Source organism: Cetorhinus maximus, chromosome 3, assembly GCF_964194155.1.
Source record: "Cetorhinus maximus chromosome 3, sCetMax3.hap1.1, whole genome shotgun sequence".
Taxonomy (NCBI): Eukaryota; Metazoa; Chordata; class Chondrichthyes; order Lamniformes; family Cetorhinidae; genus Cetorhinus; species Cetorhinus maximus.
Genome location: NC_135881.1, coordinates 79333270 through 79355985, shown reverse-complemented (window position 1 = coordinate 79355985; position 22716 = coordinate 79333270). Strand labels below are relative to the sequence as shown.

The window sequence follows — 22716 nt, the reverse complement described above, 5'->3', positions numbered from 1 at the left end:
GCCATTTTCCTCACACTATATCCATATCCTTTGATAACTTTAATATCTAGAAATCCATCAATCTCTGTCTTGAATATACTCAATAACTCAGTCTCCACAGCCCACTGGAGTAGAGAAACCCAAAGATTCACCCTCTGGGTGAAGAAATTCCTCATCCCAGTCCTAAATAGCCTACCTCTTATTTTGAGAATGCGTCGCCTGGTTCTAGGCCTCCTAGTCCAGGGAAACATCCTTCCTGCATTAACCCTGTTGAGTCCTGTAAGAATTTTGTATGTTTCAACGAGATCACCTCATTCTTCTAAACTAGAGCATATGGGCCAGTCTCCTCGATCTCACCTCTCAGGACAATCCCACAATCTCAGAGATTAGTCCGGTGAATCTTCGTTGTACTCTTTCTATGGCAAGTTAGTACCGAGGCAGCAGAATTTTGGGTGAGTTCAAACTTATAAAGGCTGAATGATGGAGGGTTGAGGCCGGCCAGGAAAACAGGAGAGTAAATGTCTAAAGGTAATAAAGGCATTACTGTGGGTTTCAGCAGCAGATGAGCTGAGGAAGGGGGCTCGAGAAAGAATGTCCAAGAAAAATGAAATAAAACAGAAAATGCTAAAAACAAACAGCAGGCCTGGTAGAGAGAGAAACAGTGTTAACATTTCAGGTCTGTGACATATCACCATGCATTTTCAGTTTTCATTTCAGATTTCCAGCATCCAATATTTTGCTTTTGTACAAGTAGTGATTTTTTTTTTAACTCCACTGAAAGGGTCTCTCTTTTTTAATAATTAGAAGGAAAAACTGAAATTAACTTATATTAATTTGCAGATTTGCTGTACTTTAAACACTCATTCGCTGATTGTAAAACACGGCTTAACAAATTGTGTCTGGCTACTAAAGGGTTCCTGTAATGCATCTTGTAGATGGTAAACACAGCTGCCAATGTTCATCAGTGGTGGAGGGAGTGAATGTTTGTGGATGTGGTGCCAATCAAGTGGGCTGTCTTGTCCTGGATGGTGTCAAGCTTCTTGAGTGTTGTTGGAGCTACACTCATCCATGCAAGTGGGGAGTATTCCATCGCACTCCTGACTTGTGCCTTGTAGATGGTGGACGTGCTTTGGGGAGTCAGGAGGTGAGTTACTTGCCTCAGGATTCCTAGCCTCTGGCCTGCTTTTGTAGCCACAGTATTTATATGGCTAGACCAGTTGAGTTTCTGGTCAATGGATGTTGATAGTGGGGGATTCAGCGATGGTAATGCCATTGAACGTCAAGCGGCGATGGTTAGGTTCTCTATTGTTGGAGATGGTCATTGCCTGGCACTTGTGTGGCATGAATGTTACTTGCCACTTGTCAGCCCAAGTCTAGATATCGTCCAGGTCTTGCTGCATTTGAATATGGATTGCTCCAGTGTCTAGAGGAGTTGCGAATGGTCCTGAACATTGTGCGATCATCAGCGAGCATTCCTACTTCTGACCTTATGATGGAAGGAAGGTCATTGATAAAGCAGCTGAAGGTGGTTGGGCCTAGGGAACTACCCTGAAGAGCTCTTGCAGTGATGTCCTGGAACTGAGATGATGGACCTTCAACAACTGCAACCATTTTCCTTTGTGCCATGTATGACTCCAAATAGCAGAAAGTTTTCCCACTGATTCCCATCAACTCCAGTTTTGCTAGGGCTTCGTGATGCCACACGCAGTCAAATGTTGTCACTCTCACCTCACGTTGGCGGAATTGTTCATTGCTAATCTTTTTTAGAAATACACAACTATCATAGTAAAAACAAAAACGGCAATGTGGGCTGCAGGTGATCAGGCAATAGTCAAGCTGAAAAAGTCATGAATCAACATATTTATCTCCAAAAGGGCCTACCTGAATCAACAGCTTCCTATCTTCTTCTATGTTTTTGTGTGTGGTCTCTTGCTCTTGTTTCTGCTCGGTCTTCATCGGTACATTAATGTTCACTCTCAGCTTTTTACTATATAAAAAATGTTCAGTTTAGGAAACATGATCCAAACATATGTTCGACAGCTTTTTTTTATTACTTCAACATCACTTACTTTTTGTACCCCAAGTACAGTTTGATTAATGTGTCAGGCTTCATCTCTACTTCATCCACATTTGCACTCTCATCTTCCAAAACCTAATTTAAAAAAGAAACTGATCAAGACAAGTTACGTATTTGATTGTTTGATGGCTATTGCCTTTGAACAATAAATCAGCACTTACCAGCAGTTTGGACTTCAACAATATCTGTAAAACCTGTACCAAGATGTCCTGTAATTAATATCAAAAAATATTACCACAATTTCAAGTTTGAAGCCAAATACCTTATCCTATCCTGAACAAAATAATGCACATAAAAGGCAGCTACTGAGAGATCAAGAAATTTGACTAATTACACCTGCTGCTGAGAACCATCAAGTAACAATTTGTTTAACTACAATACCATAACGTGACTGCAATTTTTTTTTTCCTGGCATTATCCCAAAATCGTCACCATTTTCTGTTCTTTATCAATGTGCAACGCAGTTAAATCTCCCTGTTCTTGTTGGATCAAACATCAAGGTCATTAAGGATAGTTATTTTTGCCTTCTCCCTGCTCTTACCATTTTGATTTGAGTGCTGTCTGTTAACTGCTGAACAGTGTAGGCATCCTCTGTGTTATACTGAAGTAGGATCGCCATCTGGAATGTGGATGCCTTTGAAAAGAAAAGCAGATGATTACATCCTGAGTATTTAGAGAAAGACCCTAACAAACTACTGCTGTGCATAATGCACGATGATGATGGGGAGGAAAACGTACCATAACTTGTATTAGGCAATTTAATACCCAATAGTAAGAAAAAAAACACAGCTGTAACAAAACAAACTCAATGGCAAACGATAGATGTAAAACACTAATATTCTGTTGAGTGAGTAAAACCAACACACTTATAATAGATGAACTCAAATATCATTCAGTAAATTTGGCAGGCATCTTTCTGGTTGCCACAAATCTGGCAAAAACATGCTGAAAATTGTTTTTTTTAAATTCATTTATGGGATATGGGCATCACTGGCTAGGCCAGCATTTATTGCCCATCCCCAATTGCCCTTGAGAAGGTGGTGGTGAGGTGCCTTCTTGACCCACAGCAGTCCCTGTGGTGTAGACACACACATAGTGCTGTTACGGAGGTAGTTCCAGGATTTTGACCCAGCGACAGTGAAGGAACGGCGATATATTTCCAGGTCGGGATGGTAAGCAGCTTGGAGGCGAACATCCAGGTGGTGGTATTCCCATGTATCTGCTGCCCTTGTCCTTCTAGATGGTAGAGGTCGTAGATTTGGAAGGTGCTGCTTAAGGAGACTTGATTAGTTTCTACAGTGCATCTTGTAGATGGTAAACACAGCTGCCACTGTTCATCAGTGGTGGAGGGAGTGAATGTTTATGGATGTGATGCCAATCAAGTGGGCTGCTTTGTCTTGGATGGTGTCAAGCTTCTTGAGTGTTGTGGGAGCTGCACTCATCCAGGCAAGTGGGGAGTATTCCATCACATTCCTGACTTGCACCTTGTAGATTGTTGACAGGCTTTTGGAAGTCAGGAGGCGAGTTACTTGCCACAGGATTCCTAGCCTCTGAGACCTGCACTTGTAGCCAAAGTACTTATGTGGCTAGCTCCCTTCAGTTTCTGGTCAATGGTAACCCTCAGGATGTTGACAGTGGGGAATTTACCGATGGTAATGCCATTGAATGTCAAGGGGCGATGGTTAGGTTCTCTCTTGTTGGAGATGGTCATTGCCTGGCACTTGTGCGGCACAAATGTTACTTGCCACTTGTGTAGTGGATATACATACAAAATATATATGGAGTATTAACTCCTAAATAGAATTTCAGGATACGCAACTGTCAGAAACAGGAACAATGTGGGGAACAGGTAAACATACAGCCCAAGGTATAGTTCCAATTGCATCCGGAGTGTTTTTTTCCAGAAAGCCAGTTGAAGGATAAATCTGGAGCTAATCTTTAGACTTTCATATTTATTTACAGAGTTACACATTACATGCATATCTCCTAACCCAACAGCTGGCTTCAGTCAGTCAGAAAATATTGGAAATACTCAAGCAGGTCAGGCAGCGTCTGTGAAGAGAATGTTTCAAGTTGATGACAACTCTTCATTAGAATGCTTTTGTATCATTTATCACTACTGTACTGACCCCATTCCTTATTAAGAGAGCTACTCTGCTTTTCCTTTCTGCTACCCATCCAAAATGTCAAGTGCCCCTGAATATTTCTCAGCCTTGGTCACCTTGCAATCAGGACTGTAACCAGGACTAAAGATGGATTGTGCGCTTCCTTCTTGGATCTTACCAATGCATTGAAATTCCCTTTATTGCATCAAACCCTATGTATTTCATTCTATTTTTGGAAACAGTATTTTTGGATAGTCATCAAACAAGCAAGTTTTACAGAAAGACTAAATCTAATTGCCAGGTCTATTAAATGTAGAATGAAAATATTTCTTTGTCTCAGATCTTAAGATCCATGGTAACTACCTCACTGAAGTCACATGCCAATGGAAGGCTTACATAAGTTGCGGCAGCATCCTGAGATACTTTTTATAAATTTCACACTTCTTACTAATCTCTTCTATTAGCCCTTTATACTTTTCATCAAACACCCATGCAGTCTTTAGCAGAATTTTTAACCTCCAACAAGGAAGTTGAACAAATTATCTACAATAAGACAATTTGCTGTTTTTTCCTCTCTGAATCTTAACATTTGATGCCATTAATATTTGTTTTAACATTAACAAGAAACATCTGGCTTTGTTAAGGAAGTACAATAATGCCTTTCCTGGGTAAACTGCAGCCTAACTTTTTAAAGGTAATTGCCTCATCATGTTCCATGTCACGTTTCATTTGTACCTTTTTCATAGGTATCTCACTAGAGGTTACATCAGTATTGATAAAATGACCTACTCCAAATGGCTTGCATGGAATTACAACTCTCCTTAGTAACCTCAATTGCGTTGTCAACACTAAACCTAAAATAAGTATTCCTTCTGTATTTTATAACCTTGCATCGACTACTGTGAACCAAAGTAACATTTTAAACAATACGTTGCACGTAGTGTTGAAGTGCAAGCACTGAACAGTTAAATGAGTCTGCGACTAACGCATTCATTACAATACTAAAACTCCTTATCCATATAATTGATTAGGGTTCATTCTTACTTTCATCCTTTTCCTCAAAAATCTCTGCATTATGTTGAGGATCCTGACTCTCCACTTTGTGCATCACATAATGATACTTTGAGTCATATCTGAAGCAGCTATTAACTGTTCCTTGTGCATTCCTGGGATTCATTTACCTACTATCGCTGTTCCAAATTCTGTCTTCTGCTCCAATAGCCAGATCTGCTAAAGGTGCTTTCATTCTCATTCTGCCTATCCTAATCCTTCCATTGTAAAAGCAATTGCGTCCAGTATGTGGACCATTCTGAAATCTGGAAATCATTAAGCCCCCTCTTCTGTGTGTCACTGCAGAATGCCTCATTTGTTCCATGAAGGTTGAAGGAAATGACTGTTCCACCAGGACATTTTTTTTAAGGCAGCAGACATCTGATCCAACAGGGGCTCCTTCTTCAAGAACAGAACACCAGTTAGAACCAAGAGCCTATCCATATACTTACACATCAAGCAACTGAAATGCTAAAAATGATCCAGGGATCCCCAGGTTGAATTTTATCAATCTCTTGTACAATCTGATAAGATCCATGATATATTCTTCTATGGAATGCCTATCTGCTTTCTGAAATCTGTCAAAGTCTGACCATGGCTCATAGGATTTAATACATCAACTTTCTTGTAAATTTCATCCAAAAATTCTAACGACTGGCATCAGGTCACAAAAGCCTTCCGATTTTACTTCTTATAGGAAGTGACAACGCCAACGTCAAACCTCGTTTCCTTTTTGGTAGGGACATAAACTGTGTCCACATATCCACTTCATTTTTCCACTGGTCATATGGTTCAGAATCTGCAAACATATCCTGACAATGTACACTTGCTGTCTGCCATTTTCCACAATGGCTACCGGAATTTTAGCTTTCTGAGGAATTATTTTTCTTAGCTTTCAACCATCACTGCTACCATGTTATTTTCCAGAAAGCCAGTTGGTGAAGGATAGGTGATGAAGGTTGGTGAAGGAGAATGGAACTTAGGATGGAGGAGGTTAAATAGGGATTGGATACGGACAGAGAGGGTTAGAAAATAAGGTGTGTGGTGTGTGCATGTGCTGTGTGCGCGCATTTCGGGGGGGGGGGGGCTAGCAGTTGTATCAAACTGCTACAAAGTCACAAAAAAGGAATGATACCTGACAGTGATGGGGAGCCCAGCCCAGCACATCATTTCCTACAATCTTCAGCCAGAAGTGCTGAGTGCATGATCCATCTCAGCCTCCTCTGGAGGTCTCCAGCATACCAGTCTTCAGCCAATTCGATTCACTCCACGTGATGGCAAGAAACTGAAGGCACTGTGTCACTATATATCACTGTCCCTGGGAACTCCTTCCCTAACAGCACTGTAGGCGTACCAACACCACATGGGCTGCAGTGGTTTAAGGTGGCAGCTCACCACCAACTTCTCAAGGGCAATTAAGAGATGGGCAATAAATGCTGGCCTAGCCAGTAACACCCCATGAACGAAAATATAAAAAAGAAACTAAAATGCCAATGATTTCAACAGAGAAAGAGCAAGTTACTAAAGATTCTTGTGGAAGGTGCAAATGAAGTCCTTGCCAACAGATCCTTAGCTAAACTATGACAGAAACCACTTCCTTCTTGTGAGGAAGATTCCTAATCTGTCATTATAACAGGTTGTTTACTTGCAGGAATTTAACCTCAAACTATAACTTCGCAGCCACAGAACCCAAGGAGTAATGATATCCAATTACACACTGTTGGAGAAGAACCCTCGCCAGAATCCATTCAAGACCTCCTGTCAGTTAATTCTGCTAATGCCAACAGATAGTGATATCGTTTGCAATGAGAGACAATGAAGTAGTAAATCACATTTTCTGTAATACAAAGAGTTTCTTTTATGTGGGTTTGCAGATTTATTTAAGAAAAAGGTATGGCAATTTACCATTATCCAAAGTAATTAAGTAGGCATTTTAGCCCAACCAACACTTACCATTCCTATGCCTTACCTGCTTCATCAGCATCAATGTTTATAGGAGCAATATATGATAACAGAGCATGCAAGCCTCAGGAAATCCATGTGAACAAATTAAGTTTAATAAGCCCAACTGTACACCATTCATGCAAAGGAACACAATGATTGAAAAGTACCTGATGGTAAAATGGTATATTGCTCATAGAAACTTACTGGTATGTCGTATTATAGTCATGTGCAACATAAGAAAATTTGCGTGTTGTTTGCATTGCACATGAAAAATAGTTTCCAAGAGAAAATATACATGCCTATACTGTCATATCTTTTGTTCATGCATACAAATAATTTATATCCCATTAAAATTTAACTGTCACAATTTAAAATTTATTACACTGACATCAAGTTATCATGTTAGTTTGATGATACAAAAAGGAGATTGCTGTGTCAACCATTTGTCTCAATAAAGAGCTTTCCTGACTTAATGGTAATGTGCTTTTTGCACCTCATTTGAATATATATTGTTTTTTCTTTCTTTAATTTAAAACAAAACAACTAGAAAGATTTTATTCAAGTTTTAAAACCTTGACACTAAATAATCTGAATATGTGCATATAATATACACAAAAAATCATATATGCACACAATATATAAAATAAATGTTATCAACAACTTATTATAGCTATTGAAGATGGACTTTTTTTTATCATTACATATCTCACCTGTAATGTATATCTGTTTTTGAAGCAGTTTGTGACTAGCTCGCCTTTGGACAACTGATAGAGCCACGTCAATTTCCGACCACTGTGGCGACTGGCATAGAATGCTGTGAATCTCTGGTAACTGCGTTCCAACTGCAGTAACACAAAGCTGATGTTTATTCAATGAATTTTATTAACTTCTATTATTACTCACGAACCATTTGTAACAAGATTTAAAATAAATAGCAAACATATATCAAATTTACCTCAGATGGGAGTGCAAATGTGCAGGACTGCTGAAAAGGCCAAGAACCGGAGCTCAAAACCTGAATACTGAAATCCACTGAGGGAGAAGGAAAAAAAAACCCTTTTCAAAATGTAACCATATTTTTATGATACGTATGTTGAATCCAAACATCAAACCACATTAAGTTTGAAAAGAACAAGCCAAATTAAAAAGGAAAAAAAAGTATGTAGGCCCTGAAATTATGCTGGTGGGATGTTAATGTACAAACACTTAAAATATTTGACCGAAATTTCTCTCTCCATTATAAAAGAAGCAGTAATCCACTCAAAACAAATTGGTTAACCCCTCTAATAAAGCCAAGAGTGTGAGGATTTCAGACATATCCAGAAGTCACACTGTTCCTTTAAAAAAAAAACCTACAATGAAACAGGCAGAATTTTTGGTTATATGCAGTAGATATTTGACGTAGTGATTATATCTAAATAACCTTTCATTACTAATAAAAGTTTACATAGATTCCTTCAATTTGATAGATCATTCACAATTTATACTCACAGTCAAGCGGCTCAGAGTTAGACAAATGCTTTTTGAATTGTTCATTCAAGTCTTTGCTCACACCGATATCTTGAAACATTCGCTGGAGTTTAGAGGTATACTCAAAGCCACAGGCTTGCTGAAATATGAAGTAAAATCTCATCAGGTGATTGCATTTCAGCCTAGAGCTTTGATTAATGTTGAACAAAAATATTTTCTGGGCAATTCTACTTATTCTGTAGAAATTCTGTTAACACTTAATTGGAATAAATTAGAATTTAATTGAGCTTAAGTATGCAGCAGCCTGGAGAACAAAGGGGGCAGGGAAACATTAGAAGTGTGCCAGACAGTGGCGTTGAGAAATCTCTGAGTCAAGAGATTACACAGCAGTAAAGAAAACTTCAACCTATCACTATTCATGTGTATGAAAAATTATGAAGTTTGCTGTAACACTTCAAAGCAATCCCCAGTCTGAGAAGTGTTTTGGGTGCTCACAAAACTGTGTGCTATATAAATGCAAGCCTTTATTTTACCTCTTGTCACTTCCAACGATCACTAAAACTGTTCCATTGATTTGATTTTCAGAACAATACAAAAAAGCACATAATCTCAATCTTTGCTGAGTTGGCCAATCTTAGCCAGAACGGCAGGAACCATTAATGGAAAGCAAAGTTACAGACCAAGTTTAAATAAACTCCTACTGACCTTTAGTTTGGAGATCATACTGGCTTCTGCATCATCACTAGCACTGTTCTGATGAACCAGTCTCTTTGCTAACATCTTGGCATAGAACTTCTGGAATACATCTTTGTCTTCAATATACTTAAACACCACCATCTGAAAATTAAACAATCCATCAACAGGTGTTAAATTTATTGAGGCAGGTACAAAGTAGTTACCCAACCATGTCCAAGGATAATAAATAGCACAAAAATATTCAAATTAAACAGATGGAGAGTTGTCCAATGATGTTGCAAAAAGGTCCTATGACATTAACACAGTTAATTACTTCCCTTCTCAAAACCAAGACAGCAGTGGTTATTTGGGACCAAAAGATGAATAACAATGGTGAAGCCAAGTCAAACTATTTGTTCATGGGATGTGGGCATCTCTGGCTAGGCCAGCATTTATTGTCCATCCTTAATTGCCCTTGTTCAGGGGTCATTTAAGAGTTTTGAATCTGGAGTCACATGTAGGCCAGACCAGGTAAGGACGGCAGATTCCTTCCCTAAAGGGCATTAATGAACCAGTAAGCTAGTAAAACAATGGTTTTATGGTCATCATTAGACATTTAATTCCAGATTTTTTATTGAATTCAAATTTCACCATCTGCCATGGCAGGATTCAAACCCAGGTCCCCAGAGCATTACCCTGGATTTCTGGATTACTAGTTCAGTGAAAATACCACTACGGCATCACCTCCCTTTGCTATCCTGACTCCCTCTTAGATAAGCCTATGGCCTTCCTCTGTGTTCCTCTTGGCATCCGCAGAAGAGCCCACTGAGGCAATTGGTACTGCTTCATTATGAGCAGCAACCTAAGGCACATCTTATTTTCTTGCCAAGTTTCCTGCCCAGCGTACCTGTTGGGGACTGACCTTGCCAACCTTCTTCCTGCACAACTCACACTTCAAAGTGGCAGATGATGAGAATCTGACTTACATTAACAATGTGGACTCGGTAATGAGAAAAAATTTCTATTTGCAGGGTGACACTATATTTTATGGTGCAGGGTGGCGCAGCAATACTGAAGATGACTGCAACATATTATGGGGGGCATTAATAAACTTGCAGAATAGGTAAATGATTGGCAAACGAAGTTCAACACAGATAATGCAAGGTTTTACATTTTGGTAGGAAGAATAGGCAGGTTACTTATTACTTGGAAGCGCAAATCTAGGTGGAATAGAGGGACAAAGGGATTTTGGAGTACAAATACATCAATCACAAAAGGTTGTGCCACAGGTTAGCAAGGCCATTAGAAAAAGCAAACTTTTTTTTAATCATCCACAGGATGTGGGCTTCACTGGCTGGGCCAGCATTTATTGCCCATCCCTAGTTGTCCTTGAGAAGGTAGTGGTGAGCTGCCTTCTTGAGCTGTTGCACGCCATGCGGGGTAGGTACACCCACGGTGCAGTTAGGGAGTTCCAGGATTTTGACCCAGCGACAGTGAAGGAACAGCGATATATTTCCAAGTCAGGATGGTGTGCGGCTTGGAGGGGAACTTCCAGGTGGTGGTGTTCCCATGTATCTGCCACCCTTTTCCTTCTAGATGAGAGCAGTCGTGGGTTTGGAAGGTGCTGCCTGAGTCTTGATGAGTTCCTGCAGTGCATCTTGTAGATGGTGCACACTGCTGCTACTGTGCGTCGGTGTGGAGGGAGTGAATGTTTGTGGATGTGGTGCCAATCAAGTGGGCTGCTTTGTCCTAGATGGTGTCAAGCTTCTTAAATGTTGTGGGAGCTGCACTCATCCAGGCAAGTGGGGAGTATTCCATCTCACTCCTGACTTGTACCTTGTAGATGGTGGACAGGCTTTGGGGAGTCAGGTGGTGAGTTACTCGTCACATTATTCCTAGCCTCTGACCTGCCCTTTTATCCACAATATTTATATGGCTAGCCCAGTTCAGCTTCTGGTCAATGGTAACCCCAGGATGTTGATAGTGGGGGATTCAGTGATGGTAATGCCATTGAACATCAAGGGGCGATGGTTGGATTCTCTCTTGTTGGAGATGGTCATTGCCTGGCTATTGTGTGGCGCAAATGTTACTTGCCATTGTCAGCCCAAGCCTGGACGTTGTTCAGGTTTTGCTGCGTTTGGACACGGACTGCTTCAGTATCTAAATGGCTCTGGACTAGTAATCCAGAGACCCAGGGCAATGCTCTGGGAATTTGGGTTCGAATCCCGCCATGGCAGATGGTGGAATTTGAATTCAATAAATACCTGGAATTAAAAGTCTGATGATGACCAAGGAACAATTGTTGTAAAAACCCATCTGTTTCACTAATGTCCTTTAGGGAAGGAAATCTGTCGCCGTTACCTGGTCTGGCCTACATGTGACTCCAGGCCCACAGCAGTTGTTGACTCTTAAATGCCCTCTAAATGCCGCTCAGTTGTAACAAACCGCTACAAAGTCACAAACTAAGCACTCGGCTTTATTTCTAGAGGAGTGGAATTGAAAAATAGGGAAGTTATGCTAGGGAATTCAGAAGAAACTTTTTTACCCAAAGAGTGCCGAGAATATGGAACTGGCTACCACGGGGATCGGTTTAATCAAATATTTGAGGGAAACTAGACAAGCGCATACGAGGGAGAAGGGAATAGAGGGTTACAATGATAAGAGTTAGATGAGGAAAGATGGGAAGAGGCTTGGGTGGAGCATAAGTGCTGGCATGGACTTGTTGGGCTCAATGGCCTGTTTCTGTGCCGTACATCCTATGTATTCCTATGCAATGTTTCTCTCTTTATTTATTTACAAGTGAACACTGGCAAGAATTTCTGGAGTGACTCCTTTCTCCCTCTGGATAAAGGAAATGCTTTTACGTGGCATAAAGAGATAAACATTTGATTATTTTAAGTGTACAACATTCATGCTGACAAAACAAAATGGACACATTTGTTTATGAGACCAAGATGAGGATTGTTGAATGCTACTGATATTACAGCCCTTGATACTATGGGTCACTACTTTGAGTCTCCAAATCAGAGCATTTCTTCTATGGATTTTCCACAGACACTCAAAAAGCCATAATGACAATTAACTGAACAAGTTTGAGACACTCCAATTAATACAACCTTGAACTGTAACATTTGAAAGTGACTGACCTTGCCCTGTATAACAAATCACAACTGACCATCAGTCTTTGCTTTTAAAATGTGACTTTATGGATGCCAGGACAGTGTCCATCACTGAAGGGTGAAAAGCTTCACTGAAGTTCTCTAAGACAATGCATTAGAGTTAGGGTTAGGGTTACCTTAAACCCTAACCTCAATGCCAACAAGCATGCCCTAATTTCTACCAAAATATAAACGTATCACTCCCTTGAAAATTTTAGGTGTTCCTCTACTCTCCACTTCCCTCCAAAAGGGACATTGGGTCCAAATCCCAATCCAGGGCTACCCTAGGTTCCAACCTGATTTTTGGCCGGCCAAAAACTCCGAAGCTATGGCTACCTTAAACCCTAACCTCAATGCCAACAAGCATGCCCTAATTTCTACCAAAATATACAGGAGGTCCAATAGTTTAGATAACTTTGAGAAGTTTAGGTGCATCTGGGACTGAAGAGGCCAGAAAGTCTGGGGCACAGAGGCAGGCGGAGAAAAGCGTATCACTCCCTTGAAAACTTTAGGTGTTCCCTCTACTCTCCACTTCCCTCCAAAAGGGACATTAGGTCCATTTGGCCGGCCAAAAACTCCGAAGCTATGGCTACCTTAAACCCTAACCTCAATGCCAACAAGCATGCCCTAATTTCTACCAAAATATACAGGAGGTCCAATAGCTTAGATAATTTTGAGAGGTTTAGGTGCATCTGGGACTGAAGAGCGTCTAACCACTTTCCCTTGATCTTCAATGGCCTACCATCACAAATCCCCCAACATAAGCATTCTGGATGTCACCACTGACAAAGTCTGGGGCACAGAGGCAGGTGAAGAAAAGCGTATCACTCCCTTGAAAACTTTAGGTGTTCCTCTACTCTCCACTTCCCTCCAAAAGGGACATTGAGTCCAAATCCCAATCCAGGGCTACCCTAGGTTCCAACCTGATTTTTGGCCGGCCAAAAACTCCGAAGCTATGGCTGGAGTCCAATGCAAATCTGGTTCCTTTCAGAAACAGAACTTTTCATGGTTAGCACCAAGAAGAATTGGGTCATACTTAACTATTACTCCAGGAAATTGATGTAGAAGTTCAGTCATGATCTTGTTGAAAGCACAACCTTCAGCCAATCTGCCCATGAAGGGGGAAGTAGATGTTTATGTTGACAAATGGGTCGTCAATCAAGAAGATTGCTTTGCCCTGAATGGTGCCGAGCTTCTTGAGAGCTGCTGCAGCCACACCTATCCAGGTAATTGGAAAGTGTACCATCCAACTCCTAACTTGTGGTTTTTAGATGGTAGCGAGGCTTTGGAGAGTCAGGTATGAGCCATTTATTGCAGAATACTCATTCTCTGACCTGTTCTAATAGCTATGGCATTTGAGAGTCTGGTTCAGTTGAGTTTCTGGTCAATGGTGACATCCAGAATGATTATGTTGGGGGATTTGTGATGGTAGGCCATTGAAGATCAAGGGAAAGTGGTTAGACGCTCTCTTGTTGGATATAGTCACTACCTAGCATTTTTGTAGTGCAATTGTTATTTGCCACCTATCTGTCTGAACAGAGTGTTATCTGCATGCAGGTCAGGTATTCTAATCAATGATGATCTATCAGATATTGTGTAAAAGGGAATAATGAAGATTTTTTAAACATTGACTTTCCTTACAAGTTATATGAATAGTTTCAAACTGCTGCATCGCTTCCGAAAATAAAGCAACCTCTTAAGAAGTCAAAATTAACCAATTCTATCCCAGACAAATGAGTCTTTATAACATAGCAACTGTTTTGCAATACTCACCACTTGATTAAGTGTATCCTCAAGCTCAGCTTCTTCTGGATTCTTGGAGCTATAGAGCACAAATTAAAATGTTCATTATAATTAATCTGTACACACACACAGAAGGTAACACCACAGTTTTTCAGTATTACTTATCCATTTTATATAACATTGGGGCAGCATTAAAGTATGCTTAAATAAAGAAAAGTTAGTACTCTAAAAATACTGCAAAAATCAATGTTGCACTACATTCTTGCATTCCCAAGGAGCAGGAAGTCTACTAATTATTGAAGTAATAATACTCTTACTATATTGCAATATCAGAATTTTACTCAGGGGAAGTTATTTAATAAATCAGAACTTTATGAAGAATCACCCACGAAAAGAAGTTATCACTAATCCTTCATTTTGCTACCCTGCTCCTTGCAGGCTGACAATCTTGTTTATGCTGTTGTTCACAGCTAAAATAATGGCTCCCCATGCATCCTCAACTCACAGACTGGAATTTAGATCTATTGAACTCAACATGCCTCGTTAACTAAGAACTTAAACACAAACTCAGGTGGATGTAAAGGATCCCATGGCACTATTCAAATAATATAAAAGGTCCTTGGCTTTATAAACAGAGGTAAAGAGTACAAAAGCAAAGATATGCTTAGGCTTTATAAATCACTGGTTATACATCAACTGTACTGTCAAGTCCAATTCTTGACACCATGCTTTGGGAAGGATGTCAAGGCCATGGTGAGGGTGTAGAGAAGATTTAACAGAATGTTACCAGACATAAGGGCCTTCAGTTATGTGGGGGGACGAGCGGCGCTGGGATCGTCCTCACTAGAGGATAAGGAGGCTAGGCAGAGATTTAATAGTTCAAATGATATGGGGTTTTAATAAGAGTAGATAGGGATATACTGCTTCCACTGGCAAGAGGGTCAGGTAACCAAAGGAGACAGATTTAAGATGATTGGTAAAATGCCAGCTGGCAGCCAAGGATTCTTTGTTTTTAAATAAATGCAGAGTTTTATGATCTGGAATGCATTGCCTGAAAGGATATAAATAAATGACTTGGACATAGGAATACAGAGCAAAATTTCATAATTTGCTAATACTACCAAACTTGGAGGTATGGTAAACAGTGAGGTTGATACCAAAGCAAAATACCGCAAAGGCTGGGAATGCAAAATAATACCAGAAAATGCTGGAAACATCCTGCAGGTCCAAGAGAAACAGTGTTAACCTTTCAGATTGATGGTATCATCTTCCATGAAAAGTCAATCAACTGCAACAAGGCCTTGATAGGCCACAGAATGGGCAGATAAGAAGCTGGAATTTAATACAGAGAAGCACGAGGTGATGCATTTTGGCAGAAGCAATACAGAATTAATGGCATAGTTCTAAAGAACATACAGGGACAGAGTGGCCTGCAGTTTCCAGAGTGCAGATCTTCAAAGGTCACAGGAGATAGTGAGAGAAAAGGGCTTTGTAAACAAAGGCACGAGTACAAAAGCAGGGAAGTTATGGTGAACATTTATAAAGTTTTAGTTAGGCCACAACTAGAATATTGCAATTGCATCCAGTTCTGACACCACACTCTAGGAAAGGATGTGAAGATCCTTTAGGAGAGTGCAGAGGAGATTTACCAGAATAGTTCCAGGGAAGAAGGTATTTAGCTACAAGGTTAGGTTGGAGAAGCTGGGACTGATCTCCTTGGAGCAAAGGAGGTTGAGGGGAGATCTGGTAGACTGTATGAGGTTTACATAAGATAAACAAAGAAACGCTTTTCCCATTAGCTGATGGTTTAAGGACTAGGGAACATAGATTGAAGGTTTTGAGAGGTACAGGAGAACGCAAGGAAGGACTTTTTTAATGCAGCAAGTGAGAATGACATGGAACTCGCTGCCTGAGCACGTGGTGGAAATTGAGATGATCAATGAATTTAAAAGGAAATTGGATAGGGACTTGAGGGAAATAAACTTGCAGGGCGACAGGGGAAGAGCAAAGAAACAGGACTGATTGAACAGTTCTGAAGGAAGGTCATCAACTTGAAATGTCAACTCTGTTTTTACCTCCACAGATGCTGCCTGACCTGCTGTATGTTTCTAACAGTTGCTGTTTTTATTACTTTTTCTTACTGTTCAACTTGTGGGCAATAATGAATTCAATTTCTGGCTTGGAAAAGATGTTGCACTTATATATCATTTTCCCACGATCTTACCTTTTCTTCAGTAGTGAGTCACAGTATCGTGCCAAGAGTTCTGGAGATTTACTTGACGACTGAGCCATTTTCGTCACTGCATTATTATTTATGAAACGGCCACATGCCTGCATAAAAGCAAGTAACATTTTTCAATACTATTAAAAGAGCTATTAGGTCTTCACACTTTCAATTAAGCATTACCAAGTAACGCATTACCACGTTAAAAAAAACAATTTTAAATCTTGACATTTATCATTTCTACTGAATTCCAATTAAGTCCTAATACAATCTTTCCACAAATTTAACAATTCTTCTGAAATCAGTTAAGTTTTCCCATTTTCGTAGTGTACTAAAATTACAATTATAGAATTTCCCATCCTAGCACAATAATTTTGATGCTCATTCTATTCTAACTCATTAATGAGAAAACTCAATTACATATTAACAGAATATTTTAACAGCCTCTTATGCTACCTAACAGACTTTGCTGTTCAGGTTACACAGGGACAGGAGTGAGCCTTTCAGCCCCTTGAGCCTGTTCCACCATTCAACTATGTCATATCTGAATCTGTGCCTCAACTGCATTTAACTATGTTGGTTTCATATCCTTCAAAAACCTTACTTAACAAAATTCTATTGATCTGAGTCTTGAAAATTTCAATTGTCCCAGCATCGATGGCCTTTTGAGCATGCAAGTTCCAGATTTCCACTACCTTTTGTGAAAAAGTGCTGTGTCATGGGGAACCAACAACAGACTAATACAGGTAGAGTACAGCAGTTGGTCAACTAATCCTACACCAGGACCTTGCTTAGAGATCCCACCAAACCTACCTGCACATGTCACTATTTCACCAGGAAGGCTGTCAGAGTTGTAACCATCTGCTAAAGCGTAACCTGCAAACAATATCTGGAAAGGAATGATTCTTCCTAAGTGAAGGTTACCATGGCAGGAAGCTTTCATGCCATTGCATCCTTACAATCCACCACATAGGACACTTCACATCAGACATTTTGCATTGCACATCTGTTTCAAACACACAACTGCTATGCTTGCAAAGGGCAACACCTTCATACCTTTTTTCTGTGAAAGAATGAAATTTTTTGCACAACACAACTTTCACCTGTAACCAAATGCCTAAAAGGCAGAGTTTATGGGCTGCAAACCACCAGGTCTCTTCCTAGCAACCCGATGATACAGATTATTTAGCGCACTCATACCCCAATTAAAATTAGTCAGTGGATTATTATTCGGATGGAGTCACCACTGAAGCTTTGAGAGTTTTAATCTTTGCCACTGGAGGCTTTGACAGGATAGCACTGATAAGCTGTTAAACACTACAAACTTGTTCTCCCATTACAATTGATAATAGGCAAGAGCAGTCACTTTACCCAATTTATAAAGTTGCAGGAATGAAAAAAAGCCAAGTGAACCTAGTGGGATCAAAAAAATTCCACCCACTGGGCATTATCAGGGCTCTCTTCAATTTATCAAGGGGACCAGGAGCTGGAGAAAGGAAACACACCATCTAGCAATTTATTTTTTTGTTTTAAACTTTTTTGTTGTTGATTGGTGCTTTCTAGCATGTTTCCCTCCACTGTCCAAAATTTGCGTTTATTTACTTGCTAAGCTGTAATTGTGAATACAAGCTATTAAGAATTAGTTAAATCACTGCTACACCATAACACCTTACCTTATCCAAAGCAGCCACAAAACCAGCATCATTGTTGAATGCTGACATCACTAATGCATTATACTTCTTATGAACATCCAGAATTGTCTGTACATACATTTTGGGGTCCTGGGTCAAACAAAGAAAAGGAACAAAAGATATGAATACATTAAACATATTCATTTTATAAATGTGAAGAATGAAACTTACTTATTGATGAATAATAGCTTTAAAACAAAACTCAGTTTATTTGGATGGTCTCAAGACATACTCGTGTACAAGTCCAGAAGCCTAGGTTACGGCTTGGAGATTGAAAGTGGTGGGGGTGGTGGGAGGTTGGCAGCGCATCGTCCTACACAGAAGTAATTTCAGTGAGTGGTATTGTAGCTCAATCTGGGGGAGCACACTCACCTGCTCCTGGCCCAGTCCCACTTTCCAGTCGCCCCAAAGAATGGGAAATTTGATTTTAATATACGCTGACAGTTCCATGCGCTGTCGCCACTGCGCACAAACACAATTAACACGTATGAGCAAATTAATTCAAATGTGTGCAAAACGTTACCACTTGTAATACACATTTCCACCATCGAATCAGCTCTTTTCTAAACCTGGCTGCCAAAGCAGTTTGGCAGCATCAGTATAGTGATACATGCCAACTACACTTGCAGCTTTTGTTTAGAATGGTTCAATTAAAATTTCCATTGTTTTGTGACTCATACTGAAACAAACTGGACCGAAAATGTTTATTTAAAAAAAAACGTATAGGACAATGACCATGGATCCAAACTGTTTAGTTTACTTCACTGAATAAGAATATTGCAAACCCAAGTCCTGTAAAGTTAATCCCTATGTTTTAACATCGTAAATGTTAAACTGCAATGGTTCCCTTAACATCAATTTGGAAGTGTGAACATAATGATCATGCTGCAAGTGTGAACATGTTGTTGAAATGTGATAACAAGACCCAGGCTTTGTATTTAACCAGCAAAAGTCTTCAACGTTCACATCTTTCATAATTTATGCCAAGCAAACCTAAATTTGGTTATTTTGCAGGCAGATTTTCTGCTGCAATTCAAAACTAAATTACTGAAACTTAGGTGTTTAGTTTGTTATAGTTCATGGTCTTTTTTATCTGTTCTTGGAACGTGTGCATCACTGCCAAGGGTACCATTAGTTGCCCATCCATAATTGCCCTTGAGGTGATGAACCACTGCAATTCATATGTGTAGATACACCTAGAGTACTGTTGGGAAGGGAATTCCAGGCTTTTGATCCAGCAACAGTGAAGGAGCGGCGATATAGTTTCACATCAGGGCTGTGCGGGACTTGGAGGGGAACTTGCAGGTGGTGGTGTTTCAACGTTTCTGCTGCCCTTGTTTTCCCAGGTGGTCAAGGATTTAGGTCTGGAAAGTTTTATCAAAGGAGGCTTGACGATTTGCTACAGTGCACCCATCTTGTATAGAGCATACACTGCTACCACTGTATGTTGGTGGTAGGAGGAGTGAATGCTTAAGGTGGTTGATGGAGTGCCGATCAAGAAGGCTGCTTTGTCCTGGACGGTGTTGAGCTCCTTGAGTGTTGCACATCCAGGCGATTTGAGAGTATTTCATCACATCTGACTTTTTAAAAAATTTCATGTTATGAGTATTGCTGGCAAGGCCAGCAATTGTTGCCCATCCCAAATTGCCCACGAGAGGCCGGTGAACTTCCTTTTTGAACCACTGCACTGTAGGACAGACTTTGGGGAATCAGGAGGTGAATTCCTCACTGCAGAATTCCCAGCCTCTGACCTGCTCCTGTAGCCACAGTATTTATATGGCTGGTCCAGTGAATTTTCAGGTCAATTGTAACCCCTAGATGTTCAGGGATTCAGCAATGGTCATGCCCTTAATATCATGGGGAGATGGTTAAATTCTCTCTTATTGGAGATGGTCATTGTTTGGCACTTGCATGGTGTGAATATTACTTGCCACTTATTAGCCTAAGCCTGAACGTTGTCCAGGTCATGCTGCATGTGGGCAAGGACTGATTCAGTATACAAGAAGCTGTGAACACTGTAATCATCAGCAAACATCCACACTTCAGACTTTATGGAGGGAAGGTCACTGATGAAGCAGCTGAAAACGACTGGGCCTAGGACACTACCCTGAGGAACTCCTGCAGCGATATCCTAGGCTGAAATGTTTGACCTCCAATAACCACCACCATCTTCCTTTGTGCTAGGAGCCATTCCAGCCAGTAGCGAGTATTTGCCCTGATTCCCACTGACTTCAGTTTTGCTCGGGCTCCTTGATACCAGACTCTGTCAAATGTTGCCTTCATGTCAAGGAGAGTCACTCTCACCTCCCTCTCATATGCAGCTCTTTTGTTCATGTTCGGACAATGTCTTAAATTGAGGTATGGAGCTGAGGTGCCCCGACAGAAGCCAAAATGAGCATAAGTAGGTTACTGCTAAGTAAATGCCACTTGACAGCAATATCAACAACACTTTCATCATTTTGTTGATGATTGAGAGTAGATTGATGGAGTGTAATTGGCTGGAATGGATTTGTCCTGCTTTTTGTTGACAGGGCACAAAGTATCAATTTTCCATATTGTCGGGTGATTGCCAGCGTTGCTGCTGTACTGGAACAGCATGGCTAAGAGTGCAGCTAGTTCTGCGACACAAGCCTTTAGTGGTACAGCTGGGATGTTGTCAGGGCCAAAAGCCTTTTGTCTCTCACCAGAAGAATTCTGATTGGAAATGGTGTAGGCTTCATGACAGAAGCAATTTAATTTAGTTTCTCCTCAAAAAATGGATAACTACACCAAGCAAAAAAAAAATCTGACAATCACAAGAAAAAAACTCAAAATTTTCAGCAAGATGACATGCCTTGGTACCGTAATTTGAAGAAACTTATAAGTTTTAAAACTCACAGCAGATAAGCCAGACTCAACCAAATTTAATTAGAGGCATTATCACCATTTTAAACTGTACTTTTTGGTGTTCTTTTCTTCCCACACACATCATTAAAGGGTGTCTAAGAAACCAAAATTCTCTATCCCCAGAAAGGATGGTGGTGTAAGGGGTGCATGTGGGTGGAGTGGGAGGTGGCTAAGGGAGGAAAATGAGAGAAACTTGGAAAGTAATGAAAGTTTCTAAAAGCATGAAAGGTATAGGTAATCGCAGATGTCAGCAACATTGGTAAAACAAAGATAATGGGTCAGAGGACAAGGTAACCAGGGGTTTTGCAGGTTAACTTTTTGCTGATCAACATTCTACAACTCACATTTAGAGCAGCTTCTCCACACTTCTCAATGGCAGCCAAACCCTGGTTATGAATGTGTGTTTCTAGAAGCTTCTTCAGTTCCCCAAGGCCATCTTGGATTCGAGAAACGAGGTTATACATCCTACCCAGATCTGCCAAACCAAAAAGACAAATCTGATCAAAATGTCAAAAAAACAATTGGAGTTGAATATTTCACTTATCCAACAGCTGGGACATGTTATTTTACTCTTCAGAATAATAAATAAAAATCATAATGTCTTAAAAGAAAAATGGAAAATACACACCCAAATCTATAATCATACACTGGCCTATAGCTATCATTGAAAAAATTATACATCAGACTTGGTCGCAATTAACAGAAAACAAATAGTGCGCACAGAAAAATGCATACAACCAAATATTTTAAAAGTTTTTAAGTAGCCCTTACACTCAATTCAGGCCTGTAACTATGTTTCACATTATCTAGTTATAAAGAAGCTTCATTTTTCTACAATGCTTGTTTTTCCACTACTGAGTGTTTCAACTTTTAATTAAATGATTTAAACGCCAATGGCAATATTTGGATACCATACTTGAAAGCTAGAAAGCAAAACTTGCACCTTTCACAACATTAGGATGTGAATGTACTTTACATTCAATGAAATGTTTTTGAAGAAATGCAGTCAGTGTTATATTGTAAGGAAGGTAGCAGCTAATTTGCGCACAGCAAGCTCCCACAAACAGTAATGTGATAGTGACCGGATCACTGATTTCTGTGATGTTTACTGTGGGATAAATATTGGTGAGGACACCAGGGATAAACTACCTGCTCTTCTTCAAAATAGTGCCACTGGATCTTCTACGTCCATCTGAGGGGGCTGACGTGGCTTCAGTTTGACATATCATCCAAAGACACCTCCAACAATGCAGTACTCCCTCAGTATCACACTGGAGTGGCAGCCTTGATTTGTGTTCAAACCCTGGAGTGGTTCCTGAACCCACAACATTCTGACAAAGCGAAAATGCTACAAGCTGAACCAAATGAACACAGGTCTAATGCACCATTCTTAGTTTCTTGCTTTTTTTCTTCATAGAGCGTCACAGTGTTAAGCTGGGAGTTTGGTAAGTGAGAGAGTTAGGTGAAGACAGAAACAAAAAATTAAGAAAAATAAATTTAATTAACATAATAAAGATGGCAGGATGGGCGATGTATCACAGCTGCAGCATGTGGGAGCTCCTGGATGCCACTGCAATCAATGGCAACCACATCTGTAGTAAGTGCCTGCAGGCTCAGAGTTAATGAGCTGAAGGTTGAGCTGCAGACATTGCAATGCATCAAGGAGGGAGAAAGTTACCCACACCGTATTCCCTTCGAACAACCTTTTCTGGTA

The 22716-nt window shown here is 40.2% G+C and overlaps 1 protein-coding gene across 1 annotated transcript in view; it reads right to left on the bottom strand.

The window, feature by feature from the left end:
- The window catches only part of LOC144678744 (cullin-1), a 129588-nt gene that overhangs the window by 13822 nt on the left and 93050 nt on the right, over positions 1-22716 (bottom strand). Inside the window, exons 9-20 of the mRNA XM_078538607.1 lie at positions 21347-21477; positions 18099-18206; positions 16426-16532; positions 14232-14280; positions 9331-9462; positions 8647-8764; positions 8111-8187; positions 7866-7997; positions 2598-2690; positions 2218-2265; positions 2049-2131; positions 1861-1966 (exon numbers count right to left, since the gene is read on the bottom strand). Coding sequence (XP_078394733.1) covers positions 1861-1966; positions 2049-2131; positions 2218-2265; positions 2598-2690; positions 7866-7997; positions 8111-8187; positions 8647-8764; positions 9331-9462; positions 14232-14280; positions 16426-16532; positions 18099-18206; positions 21347-21477 — 1184 coding nt within the window. The remainder of the gene's footprint in view (positions 1-1860; positions 1967-2048; positions 2132-2217; positions 2266-2597; positions 2691-7865; positions 7998-8110; positions 8188-8646; positions 8765-9330; positions 9463-14231; positions 14281-16425; positions 16533-18098; positions 18207-21346; positions 21478-22716) is intronic.